Here is a 12,839-nt window from a genome sequence, read left to right on the forward strand (position 1 = left end):
ACGGAGGAAGAAGAAGAGGAACAGATTAAGGTGCTGATGGCGACAAAGAAAGGAAGATTGGTCCTACGTAATGGAGATGTGATTGAAAATGGGAGGAGACTGGTGGCAAGCACGGACGAAGAGATGGAGAAAGGGTTGAACCAACTTTCCCCCGTCCTAACTCACTGGTTACAAACCTTTAAATCCTTCATCCCGTTGACAGTTTTCAACAAACAATTTCTCATTGACGACCAGCAAGAATGGAGTAGACGTAAAGCACCTACGGAGTCAAAAATCGAAGATGGAAGTGCGTCCTTGAGAGTGTATGGAGGTGCGCCACCGCCAGAAGAGATGACCATGCAATTTGAGGACTGGATCGATAGTATTAGCCTGTTCATTAAGTACGTAGAAGCAGCAGGCTGGGAAACCCTAGCCGAACGGTTTGAAGGCCACAGAAAGGTGGTGATGGAGTTGAGAGATAATTTTGGTTGGATGATCGCACTGAGGTATTGCAGAGGAATTAGGCAGGGTGTAATGAGGGAGACAGCCGACAACAAAATAAGGAATTTCAGCGTTCTACAGTCAGCTATATTCGAAGAGGCAAAGATCATGGCTGATTCGCGCCAAGAAAGGGCTTATCGAACAAACCCTTACGCACCTGGAGGCCCCCTGTCTCATCTAAACCCTCTAACAGGAGCAGCAAGGTCCAACCCCAACCACACCGCATCATCAACATCGGCATTTCCAAAGAAACCGTACGAGGTTTATCAAGCAGTCAAGACAGAGGCTTCTTACAGCAGACCAGCAGATCCGAACTGGATCCCGTCAGCAAAGTGGAAAACAATGTCCTCAGATGAGAGGAAGGAAGAACTGGCGAGGAGACCAGGCGGTTTGACGCGTAGAAGAGATGAAGACCGAGAGAGAGGTCGGGAGAGGTACGGAGGCGGTGATGATAAAAACCGGTACCAGAAAAGAAGCCGCTCACGGAGCCGGAGCCCCAAAGGTGGGAAAGGCAGGAAAGGACGCTATGCGTAAGCCTATTTAGAAATTTGAATGAAATGAAGTCAATATGACATATGCCCACTCATGGTGAACAGACATGACACACCAGCTGAGAGTCACAAGTGAGAAGCGGAAAAGTTGACCTGCATGAATTGCCTCCTACCCTAATCTGTAGCCCCCAGATTGAGTCCAATCAATCAGTACGTTTTGTGAAACCTCCTGAGAGACAATCTGCCTACCTTGAATTACCCCCCCAGTCCGTACGCTATGGGAAAGCAAAAATTCACTCGGACACCTTCCGTCAGAAACCCATAGCAAGGACAGTTCCTGTTGCTAGAGAGGCCGTAACACCACGATGGCCGGAAAAAGCATCATGCGAGATGAACGTAAGGGTGTGGGAAGCTGAGATGAAAAAGGTCAACTTGGCAGAAAAATATAAAGACATACTGATTGGGTTAGTGAAAGGATTTGATCAAGGGATAAGAGACGCGTACGTAGCAGGGGTACCTTATTTCTGTCCGCCGAACCACGCGTCAGCCAGAGCGGCAGAAGAGAAAATCAGGAAATCTTTCGCCACTGAAATCGCAGAGGGAAGGATGATAGGTCCTTACTCAAAGGAAGAAGCCCACGCACACTTTGGTTTCTTCAGAACAAACCCACTAGGGGCAGTGGTGAACGGCGACGGGACGACGAGACCAATAAATGATCTGTCTTTCCCAAAAGATAACCCCATGGTACAGTCAGTAAACGAGGAAGTCGATAAATACGACTTCGAAACTACCTGGGACGATTTCAGAGCCGTTGCTGAATTTTTATGCTCCCTAGACGAAGACATACTCTTGGCAATCTTCGATTGGGCCAAAGCTTATCGCCAGATTCCGACAGCCCCAGATCAGTGGCGCTTCCTTATGGTGTTGACATTCGAAGACCAGGTCCTTCTAGACACCAGAATCACGTTTGGAGGAGTTGCCGGATGCGGGAGTTTTGGAATGGTAGCAGATGTGTGGAAGGAGATTATGCTGCGAAAGTTCCCCTTTTTAGCAGCCTTTCGCTGGGTCGACGACACCCTGTTTGTAAAGTCAAAATCAGATAACTTACATTTTGATCTCAACGATATATCCAAAGTCAGCCAGGAGATGGGAATTGTAGAAAACGTAGAGAAGAGGCACGACTTTGCTGAAGAGCAAAAGTACCTTGGGTTCATCTGGAACGGCAGGGAAAAGACAGTGAGATTACCCGACAAAAAGATTGCCACGAGACTACTAGAGATAGAAGAATTCAGGAAGGAAAAAAGACATACACTGAAGGAGGTCCAGAAAATCGCGGGTAAGCTCAACCACACAGCGATGGTGCTGCCCCAACTGAACTGCTACAGAGTAGATATCAACAGGTGGATGGCGGAATGGCACTACCCCTCGGCCTTGAGGGAAACACCAGTAACAGTCGAAGAAGACCTAGAGGTATGGCACAGCGCCCTATTGACAGCGAAGCCAAAAAGATTGATCCCGAAACCTGAACAACTGAACGTAAACTGGGTAGGTGACGCGTCCACCTCATACGGGGTGGGGATAATAATAGGGAAACACTGGTCCAAATTTAGACTTCGACAAGGTTGGAACGACGAGCAAAGAGACAGGTCCAAAAGAGGCATCGCCTGGGCGGAGACAGTCGCAGCAAGACTAGGCCTCCTGATGTTAATGCAGCTATTCAACATCAAGGGTAAATGCTTCATCATGCTTACCGATAACACGGTAACGGAAAACGCGATTCGTAACGGCAAAACGCGATTCGTAACGGCAAAACGCGATTCGTAACGGCAAATCGCGAGACCGGAACGTAAATCTAGAGTGGAGAAAGATCCAGAGCATCTTGATCAAAGAGGAAGTCTGTATCGAAGTGAAACGTGTGACGTCGGAAGACAACTCTGCCGACAAACTGTCGAGGGGTCTGGACTCCTCGAAACACAGGAGAAAAATGCTGGTAATCCCGCTTCCTAAAGATCTCAAAGGACTTCTCATACAAGAAAATTGAATCAAATTGAAAAAACTATGACAAACCTACCAAAACATTTCCAACTTGCGATCGAAAACACATCTAGAGCGGGCCGACACACAGCATCCGGAAGCTGGGCCACATCAACACTCTCCGGTTATTCATCTGGGATGGCAAAATTCATTCAGTTTAAAGAAAAAACAGAAGGAGCCTTCAACCCCAACAAAGTGATATCCGATGAGGATATATACGATTTTGTAGCATGGGCTGGAGAAGAAAAAGGACTTACCAAGGATGGACCAGAAAAACCGTTGAGCTCGACAACGATCAAAAAATACCTAGATGGCATCAGAGCTTGGCAAATTGTCAAACACCGGAAAATACCAACGGCGCACCCAGAAGTGGTGAAGACATTGATACGAGCACATAAGAGAAAGGAAGAAAAGAAAGAGTTAGTCACGGAAAAGAACCCGGTGGTGATCCGCCAGTTGTTCAAGTTATTGAAAGAAACTCACGGAAAGTCGGAGACCGAAGAACTGATAGGAGTAGTAGGGATAGTGGCCTTCTGGGGGATGGCACGATTGGGAGAACTGCTTTGCCCAGCAGCAGACCAAGGTGCAATCTTAAGACGACACGTCGAGTTCGGTTCGAAGAAGGGTACAAACTACATAAAATTACACCTTCGGAAAGCAAAGACAGCCCTACCCGGAGAAATCCAGATCATCCACATTCAGCAACAACTCAACGTTTTAGACCCAGTAGCAGCAATAACACGCTTACTAGAAAAAAACCCGAATGCAAGCCCAGAAACACCGCTGTTCAGCTCAAAAGTAAACGGGAAACTGGAGCCGTTATCAAAGATGAGATTCCTGAACGGAGTGAAAAAGATCTGGGGTCAACACGGGATTAAGTCTTGGAGCGGGCACTCTTTCAGAGTCGGCGGAGCATCCCTGCGATTCAATTTAGATATGGACATTAGAAGGATAGCAAAGCAAGGACGTTGGAGTTCAATGGCTTATCTCACGTACTTGAAGACATACTCACCAGAAGACGTGCTAGACTCGAAGAAGTTTCTAGAGGCAATTGAAGACAGAGAGTGGCCACAAAGGTGGGAAATGCAAAGAAAATAATTGATATCAAAGCGGAAAGAAACGTAGAATAGAGACACATGTGAGAAAAGACTGACCGGTTTGAACCTGAACGCTGTAAGAAGTTGTGAATCAGTTTAAAGTTTGAGCCGCAAAAGTGAGCAGCACATGATCGACAGGCTGAGAAGGTCATAGAAGATGACAGAGCGGTCAGTGGCGTCACGAGCGTAAGTGGGGTGTGCCCGGAAGGCTCAGGACACTCGGCCAGGCCACTGAGAGATGGGCGGCCGGGCACACTCAGTCCCACAGGTTGAACCCGAAAGCTCGAGACAGGCGGGAGGGAAAGATCGAGAGGAGGACCCCGGCTAAGTGAGCCTGGTTCTAGAAAACCAAACCTTGGGGGCTTCTTGGTTTAGGAAAACCAAGGCCCCGGGCCGGGGCCCCGTTACCCCCAACCCGCTCGATCTTGACTTGATTGTAAAGATCGTGCCTTATAGGGTGGACTATGGCTATACGTAGCCTATGAGGTGCTAGAAGCACTCATCCCCAACAAACTCCCTTACCTATCGCTATAGGTAGCAAGTCAGAGAATGGACTCTTACATCATCTTTCCACTCTTCATAGCTCTCACTTCATTTTATTGCCATTAATCTGGTAGACTAATTGGGGTCAATATACATCTTATCCTATTATCTTATATTTTCAGCATCATCTTATTTCATTATTTCATCTTGTCACATGTTTATTTCCTCTTGATTTGTTATCTTGTCACTTGGTAGTTTATTTTCTCTTAAGTTTTTCTCTCATCTTGTTTCCTCTTGTCCTGTTGACTTAGTTAGTCACTCCTTATAGTTCCCCTTAGTATGTGTTATGTTTTTTGACAGCTCCCAGCCAAAAAGGCAACTGGGTGTACCAGGTTTTTCTACTTGTGCATATTGAAAGAAAAAATGTGAATGATCCTGATTGCTCCCAGCCACTACCTGGGCCAAAAAATCAACAAAGCAAAGCGCTAGCAATTCAAAGCTCCACACCGCTGTCTTAAGCCTGTAGCGCTTCTCTTTTGGCAGCGGAGCGTTGAGACAACTATATGTAGTGAAAAATCACCCCACTACTAAATTTTGCCAACAGTGCAAAGCTGAGCATTCAGGTGCTGCTACACACATAGGTGAATTTGAGCTGATGCTGTGATATTCACCTCACAAATAAAGACACGTGGCCTTGCTGGAGACAAGGGATAGAAAGAGAAAAGACCGTTAATTGCACAACTCTTAAAAATTGCTTGTATCTGTATATCTGAAATGTAAGTACATAAACATATCAACATAAACCCGCCAACCCATCTAAAAACTTGGCTTCAAACTTTTTCCAAGTTTTTTCTGTAAAATGATCATAAGCAGCCTTCAAAGGCAAACAGGCCGTTATCCAAACAATATGTTCTAAAAGTGAACTCTCCCCCGGAGAAAACGAATTCCAATTATAAAAACAACAACCTGTTTGATAAAGAATTGTCTGTCCATCTTCGTCAAATGCTCTAATCTTACCAAATACTCCAGAGAGATCACAAGTTTCTTCTTCTACCCTTACAAATTTTCCGTCACCTAGATAGATGTAATCATAGCCGTTTTTTAATTCCTTTACCCTGCTTTCAACATATTTCAATTCATCAGTAGTGTATACTCTTTTGCCTTCATATCTCATCGTGCCATCCTGTGGGACAATTTTTTTCAATTTTTCATCGATTCTCTTCAACTTTGACAGAATATCATATTTATGTTTTTCTATATTTGTTGGGGTAGTTCTTCTATGAGTCATAAGATTGGAGCTTGGCTTTTTGTAACGTCTATCCTTATAATCCATACGACTCTCTGAAGGCGGCAACAAATTTCCTGATTCGCTTCTTGCTAATGGTTCATAGTTCCGTAGTAAAGAATCATGAAGCTGTCTCAGGTCTTGATACTTTTGAATGAATTCATTTGTTTTCTCATCCCATTCTACACCACTCGAGAATTGATTGGGCGCAACAGTTGAGATTGAAGGATCTGTTTTGGTTAAGGCATATGAAGGCGTTATCGAACCAAACACAGGGTTGGGAAGGGCTATGAAGAGTGTCAAAAAATTTGCGAAGAGAGCCATAATGATAACAGGATGTTTGTGAACCTTGTGATCGTTTGCGGCTTCAATATGGGAATCATAGAAGACAAAAAAGAAATGAGTTTGATTTAGATATATATAAATGGCCTAGAAGATTCAGAGCAAGACGAACCAAAAAAACTTGAAATTGACCAAATCAGGGTAGGGTAGTATATCTTCAAACTCTCTATATAAACAAAAAATTTATTCGACTTCAAGTCTTGTTGTAATTTTTGATATCTTGAAAGACAATGATATGTTGATCGAATCGAATACAGAGGCAAAAGAAATACTGGAACCGAGGTGGCACTTTATATTTGAATATTCAAAAGACTATCATAGAAGTGTGAGACTGCAGAGATATATTTTTGAAGATACTCTATCAGGGTCTCTGACTCTCTGTTCCTAGCTGCAGAACAAAATTCCAATGCTGAAGTTCTTTAGAGTAGTTAAATAGTGATAAAATTTGCACGATGAAAAACCTTCACGTAAGCGAAGTAGAGTTGAGTCGTTATATGCAGTATCATTTTACGTCACGCCTACCCGCCGAAAGCTTGGACTCAAGATCAAACATCCAATGTGACCGAGCTCTCCGACTGTTGCAGTGTTGTTCCAAGGGTGACTACAACTATTGAACAGTGCGATATCCCTTCAAGCTTGAACCTTGGCTGTTCTCCAAACATGCAGACGTATATCAGCAGGTATGAGTGTGGTATGACGTGCAACAAGCGGTGCGCAGCTGTTTCATTGACCGTCGATTGTGCGATAAGTAACCTGCATACATACGCACTCCTGATTGCTGAGTCGGGGTATGGTAGAGGGGCTTTGGCGCAATAAGTGGCTGTGCCATTGGTTAATGATAGATCAAAGATCTGCTAACTTGGCGTTATGTAACCGCAGCCAACTTGAGCAGATCCGTCTTTATTTGTAGACTTCCGGGTCCAATTAACCACAGCCACACCGCCCTTCCTTGGCCGGTTGGCGATGATCTGTCAGATTCGGTCACCACCGATGATTATTCGCCCCGCAAGCCGAGATGTTTCAGAATGGGACTGGAGAGTTGCGCGGTGCAAAACCAGTCGGACGCTCTTTGAAATCAATCGCGTCGTCAAACCTGATCGCTCGAAAAGGGATCTAGCATGCTCCTCACCTCCGATTGGCGTTGCTGGTGTTGTACATAGCTATCCACAACCACACCGCCCTGCCTTGGCCGGTTGGCGATGATCTGTAAGATTCGGTTACCACCGATGCTTATTCGCCCCGCAAGCCGTCATGTTTCAGAATGGGGCTGGAGAGTTGCCCGGTGCAAAACCAGTCGGACGCTCTTCGGAATTACTTGCGCCGTCAAACCGATGTAATCGCTCGGAAAAGGATCAAGCATGCTCCTGAGTCCTGACACACTTTTCGCGTTTCATGGTGTATGGAACTGCTGCAGTCAACCCAGTTTTGCTGTTTTTTGATAGTGCTTTCAATTTCACATGTTTCAGGTTGTGGGCGCGCTCATATTTTTGTAGGCGCGCCGAGGCGGGTTTTCTCGGTTCTTTCGGGCGGGCCTAGGGGCCACTTGGCGCGCCGGGCGTGTTTTCTTACAAAAAAAATCGCACCCAACTCGCAAGTTTATCAAATTTGAACAACACAATACCTGCAAATCTCATCCAAGTCCAATTCAAGATATACTCAGCCCGCAACACCTTGAACCGCTAATTCAAGAGAAGATTGAAACAATCTTCCCATTCCCTATAGCACCGTGGTCAAAAAGCTTTGGTGAAGTCATTAACATAGGTAAAAAGAAAGAAGAGGTGGTCAAATTATTACCGAAAAAAATTAAATCAGAAGAAGACAGAAGCTCATTAATCATATTCACTGATGGTTCAGTCAGAAAAGAAGGAGGAGGTGCAGCAGCAGTGTCCACAACCATCAGCAGAGCACAAGCAGTTGAATTTACAGATAACTACTCAAATCATGAAATGGAACTGCTTGGTATTTTACTTGCTAATAAAATCTTCTCTACACAGCGTCCACAGCCTAAGAACCTAGCTATCTTCAACAACAACCAAGGTGCAATCCAACTAGTCCAAGATATTCCAAAATCAACAACAGGCCAACACTTATTAATCAAAATCCGCACCCAACTAATGAGAATCCCTCCCTTAGCTGAAATAAAATTATACTGGACCCCAGGACATAAGGGAGTCAAATTAAATGAATCAGATGATGAACTAGCAGGTACAAGTTCAACAGCAGAAAATCAAGAATTGACCATGCAGATCCCGACTAGCTTAGGAAGTCTAAGAAGGAGAACACAAACAAACTTCAACATCAAACAATTTACATTCATCCTGGGAAAAAATTCATTCAGCACAAAACCAAATGAATCACCAAAGGCCTAGAGCGGGGTTCAGTCCCCTCAATGATCATTCATTCAAGAGAAATCCAACTGACTCACCTCTGTGCAAAACATGCAAGCTTAGAGAAAACACTAATCACTTTCTCCTTTACTGCAGACGTTATTCAAGAATCCGAAAAATACATAGATCAAAAATGAAAGAAGAAGGTATCCAGGTATATTGGAATAACACCAATAAACTCCTAGATTTACCTGAAGTTTTTCCATCGCTATCAGACTTTATTGTGAAGACTAAAAGATTTGTACATTTTCATTCATATTTACAGGACCACAACCAAGGAGAACGACCATTGAGCAAAGAGCGAGTTGTCAAGAGATAATAAGAAATTTATCAATCAAAAGAAGAAAAACCGCTGATAAGTACTCGCGTAACTGGGTTTGATTGAAAAATATCAGAAACAGTGTACTGTCAAACCTTGTTACGGAGTTTGTCGGGTAATAACCAGCGAGACAGTTATCATCACCATCATATCATCCTCATAAACCGCTGATAAGTACTCATGTAACTGGGTTTGATTGAAAAATGTCAGAAGCAGTGTACTGCCTAATCTCTTTACGGAGTTTGTTGGGTAATAACTGGTGAGGCAGTTATCACCATCATTTCCTCTTACAAACCGCCAATAAGTACTCACGTAACTGGGTTTGATTGAAAAATATCAGAAACAGTGTACTGTCAAACCTCGTTATGGAGTTTGTTGGGTAATAACCAGCAAGGCAGTTTAATAAAAAGCTCAACTTTTGTTGTCTTTTATAAGGAAAACATCCACCAGACTCCCAATCAAAAGGGCTGTGCTTGCACATAGGTGTGAATCTTAAAACTAAAAATTGCATTTCATTGCAAAAAGATATTGATGCAACCTAAAAAGAAGAAGAAGAAAGATTATAAATTCTTAATATTGAATGACAACAACACTCTTTGCTCTGACCAGATGGCTGAATTCTCCAAGGTGTACTGGTCCTGTTCAATTCAACTTGTTTAGCTAGTTAAAATGCAATAAAGCCCAATGCACTTAAAAAAAAGAAGAAGCCAAAATGTCCCTTTTGTATTGTTATTTATTCTACTAGAGAATATGAGGGCATGCCTGCAACAAGGGAACTTTTACAAAAATAGTATCAAATTGTTCCAAACTGTGCCTTAACACCCTTGCAAACATGTAATACTCCATAGCAGCCATAAGCAATGCCACACCGCTCCATATCATATTTCTAAACCTATCCTACCAAAACATTCAACTGGCCATGTTAATATGTTATGTGCCAAGTTGTGAAATTGCATGTACCACTATTGTTTACAGTTGATGAGAGTGTACCTCAAAGCAGTAATGTTCCCAAAGGTTTCTGTCACACTATACCCATGAATGATTGTACAATTATGGTCCTCAAACCTGTGCAAAAACTGTGCAAGACCAACGTGCAAGATTGGTGCAAGATTTATTGCACCAAGCAAAATCTTCAAGGAAAACAATGTTTTCTAAACCAGTTACTAATAGTATAAACAACCAATGAATGTTTGGGTTTGTTTTGTCACTGTGACAGTACACAGGAGTTAAAACTTATGTTCCAGAATTTCTATTTCTGATTCCAACTGTGTGGTTAAATCCATTGTTTGAATGATGATTTAAATAATTCTCATCGGAATTTTCACCATAAAATTGAACCAAAAGTGGAGCAAGAGTATAATGAGTAGATGATTCATGTATCAAGTTTTCATCTTGATGAGTAATAGATAAAGAAAATGTAGAATTTACAGTAGAATCAGACACTGGAAAATAATTATAGTTTGGTTATCACAATTTCAATTGCAAAATTCATGAAAAGCTAAAAGCATTGATAGGTGTTGGTTCAGTTGGAGTGAAGATGTCTAGTTGATCTGGAAATTGATTATCATCAGAAGAATCAATTGTATGAGTTTGTTGATCAAATTCAGGAAGTTGAGGATAAGATGGATTTTGATAATTTGGCCGTCCTTGGCCAACTTCTGAATCAGGTATTTCAAGTAAATTATTGGGTTGACCTCTTGTTGTATGTGGAATCACGTAGTGATTGATTGGATGGGACATGATGGTGTAAACTTGCTGAACCAGGTCTCAGAACTTGCTATTTTGGAATAGGGTTCCATACAGAGATATCATTTGGACTCACTTTTTTCATATAATGCTTCTGGAGTTTCACTTCAAAATGACTGAAGTATTTGAAGATCTGAACTCAAGTCAGTCTCTTGGGACCAACTTGTCACTGAAGCTGAATCTAAATTATCATTCTCCATGATTTGCCAAATTATCTTTTGATTGAGAAGTATCAATGACAAAATCAATAAAAGTCAATTTTGCAACAAATTCACAACTCTCTTTGTGATGAATAGATGGATCTCCTCTATAATCTGAATACAAGGTTTATATGGATGTATTGATGGTATACCCCCAAGCCTTCAACAGTATGTCAAAGTCCAATTTCAGTAGGCAGGGTGGTTGATTTGGCCTCGGTTGAGGTTAAGGGTCCTGACTGGCCCAGCCCTAGCGGTTGGTAATTCAGGTCACTCTTGTAAAGAGAGTATATATGAGTGAGGGGAACAATGCTTTGTTCCCTCACACACTCCCTTTGTCTCTTTCTCAATCATCCACCTTTGCCAATTTCCAGGATCTTCTCACTCTCATCTTGATTCTTAGTCTTAGCACACTAACACTAGAATTGGAGAAATTTTTTCTCACCCGCCCACCTCCCTGGAGAGAAGCCCATCTCTTGACATTTCTTTCTTTTTGCCTACTGAGTTTGGCAGTTGGGAGAGGAACTTAGCCGTCCTCCTCCTCCCTGCTCTCATTAGGCCACCCCACACCACCATCTGTAGTTAGTATCCATGCTACAAATTAGCATTATGTTCTATCTATTTTGCTGTGGTTACAAAGAATCAACAGAGCTGGTTTTCCACCAGAACATTCTTTTGTACCCACTAGTACCATGTACTAAGAATGGGACTTAAACCCATCTTCTTGTCACTGGAAGAGCCCCTGTCCCACCTGCTTATAATTGGATGATTATGGTTCTTTTTTAGAAACCAGAATGGAGTTACACCTCTTTTTGAAACATTGATTTCTTGATTCATTATCAAGAGGAGAAATGTGTACTTTTTGTTGAGATATCAAAAATCATCAAGTTCTTTTTATGGATTGGGTCAAATCAATTGTGCCATTTTATAGTGCAGAGAAGTTTGAAAATGAGTGTCTCCTTCTTGTTAATTTCCTTACACTCTGTGCAATATATAACTGCATCATTTTTATTTATTAGTAGGTTTGATCTTACAGTCATGAGACTATAGGAGTTGAAAAATAGCTGTTTTTCTCTATTTGGCTCTTTAGACCTCTCTGTCTCTCTCTATCTCTCTTGCTGAAATCTGACAAGTTTTGGGAAAGATAGCAGAAGGTCAAAAGAGGAACAAAAACCAAGTGCATTGAAAGTGGGAACCAACAATTTGGGACATAATGCATCTTGACCTTATTGTTGATCAATTTAAACAAAGTCAAGAGTACACCACTGAATGCCTGCTGCATGTGAGGGGTAAAAGCTGTGAAGTTATTGGCAGGTAAAAAGGTTTACAAATTCAATCTTGTGTTCAACCTCTGCAGTGATGACTAATCAAAACTGCAAAATTGCTGTACGGTTGAATCAAACACTAGAGTTGTATAGGAGATAATTTGAACATCAAAAATCCATTTAATGATAAAGATATTTGTAAACTGAGAGGATTAGTTGGTAAGTGGATTCAAGTTTGAATTAACTTGGGAGAGTTCAAGAAATGAAGTGGGTGCCATAGGTCCTTTTCATAGGGTGGAAATGACAATATATAAAGGGTGAGACACAAACTTAGAGGAAGAGTCAAAAAGCTTGTCATAGGAGATTGGGCATTTGTAATAAAAAATAGCAAAGCTCGCAAGCAAAGATTGAATTGATTACACGCAAGGCAAGATGAATACAGAAGAGATATGAATGTTTCAGAGCGTAGGTTGAGTATACAATTAAATCAACTGGAGATCAAGACAAAATGGTGAGGCTGAAGACAACAGAGGAAGTAGTTGATTGGAGAGTAAAATAAAACAGGACAATAATAATAAGGATATTTGTATACTAAGAGGATGTGTTGCTAGGATTATCCATGTGTGAACTGGTTTGGGAGAGGCCAATTGTTCAGGAGAATTCATCAACTTTGGTACATACCGCAAGGCATTTTTATAGGGTGAAAATAAACA

General features: G+C 42.1%; 2 protein-coding genes across 2 annotated transcripts; both read right to left on the reverse strand.

The window, feature by feature from the left end:
- Positions 1 to 5,378: 5,378 nt before the first annotated feature.
- On the reverse strand, positions 5,379 to 6,194 carry MELLADRAFT_58713 (uncharacterized protein; the record flags this gene model as incomplete). Its single annotated transcript, XM_007403864.1, has 1 exon — positions 5,379 to 6,194. One exon carries the CDS (start codon positions 6,192 to 6,194, stop codon positions 5,379 to 5,381), a length of 816 nt encoding a protein of 271 aa, XP_007403926.1.
- A 379-nt stretch (positions 6,195 to 6,573) lies between these two features.
- On the reverse strand, positions 6,574 to 7,606 carry MELLADRAFT_101382 (uncharacterized protein; the record flags this gene model as incomplete). The annotated part of the gene is made up of 6 exons (XM_007403863.1): positions 6,574 to 6,600; positions 6,735 to 6,819; positions 6,978 to 7,032; positions 7,072 to 7,180; positions 7,342 to 7,441; positions 7,593 to 7,606. 6 exons carry the CDS (start codon positions 7,604 to 7,606, stop codon positions 6,574 to 6,576), a joined length of 390 nt encoding a protein of 129 aa, XP_007403925.1.
- Between the last annotated feature and the right edge of the window lie 5,233 nt (positions 7,607 to 12,839).

Source organism: Melampsora larici-populina (assembly GCF_000204055.1).
Source record: "Melampsora larici-populina 98AG31 unplaced genomic scaffold MELLAscaffold_1, whole genome shotgun sequence".
NCBI lineage: Eukaryota > Fungi > Basidiomycota > Pucciniomycetes > Pucciniales > Melampsoraceae > Melampsora > Melampsora laricis-populina.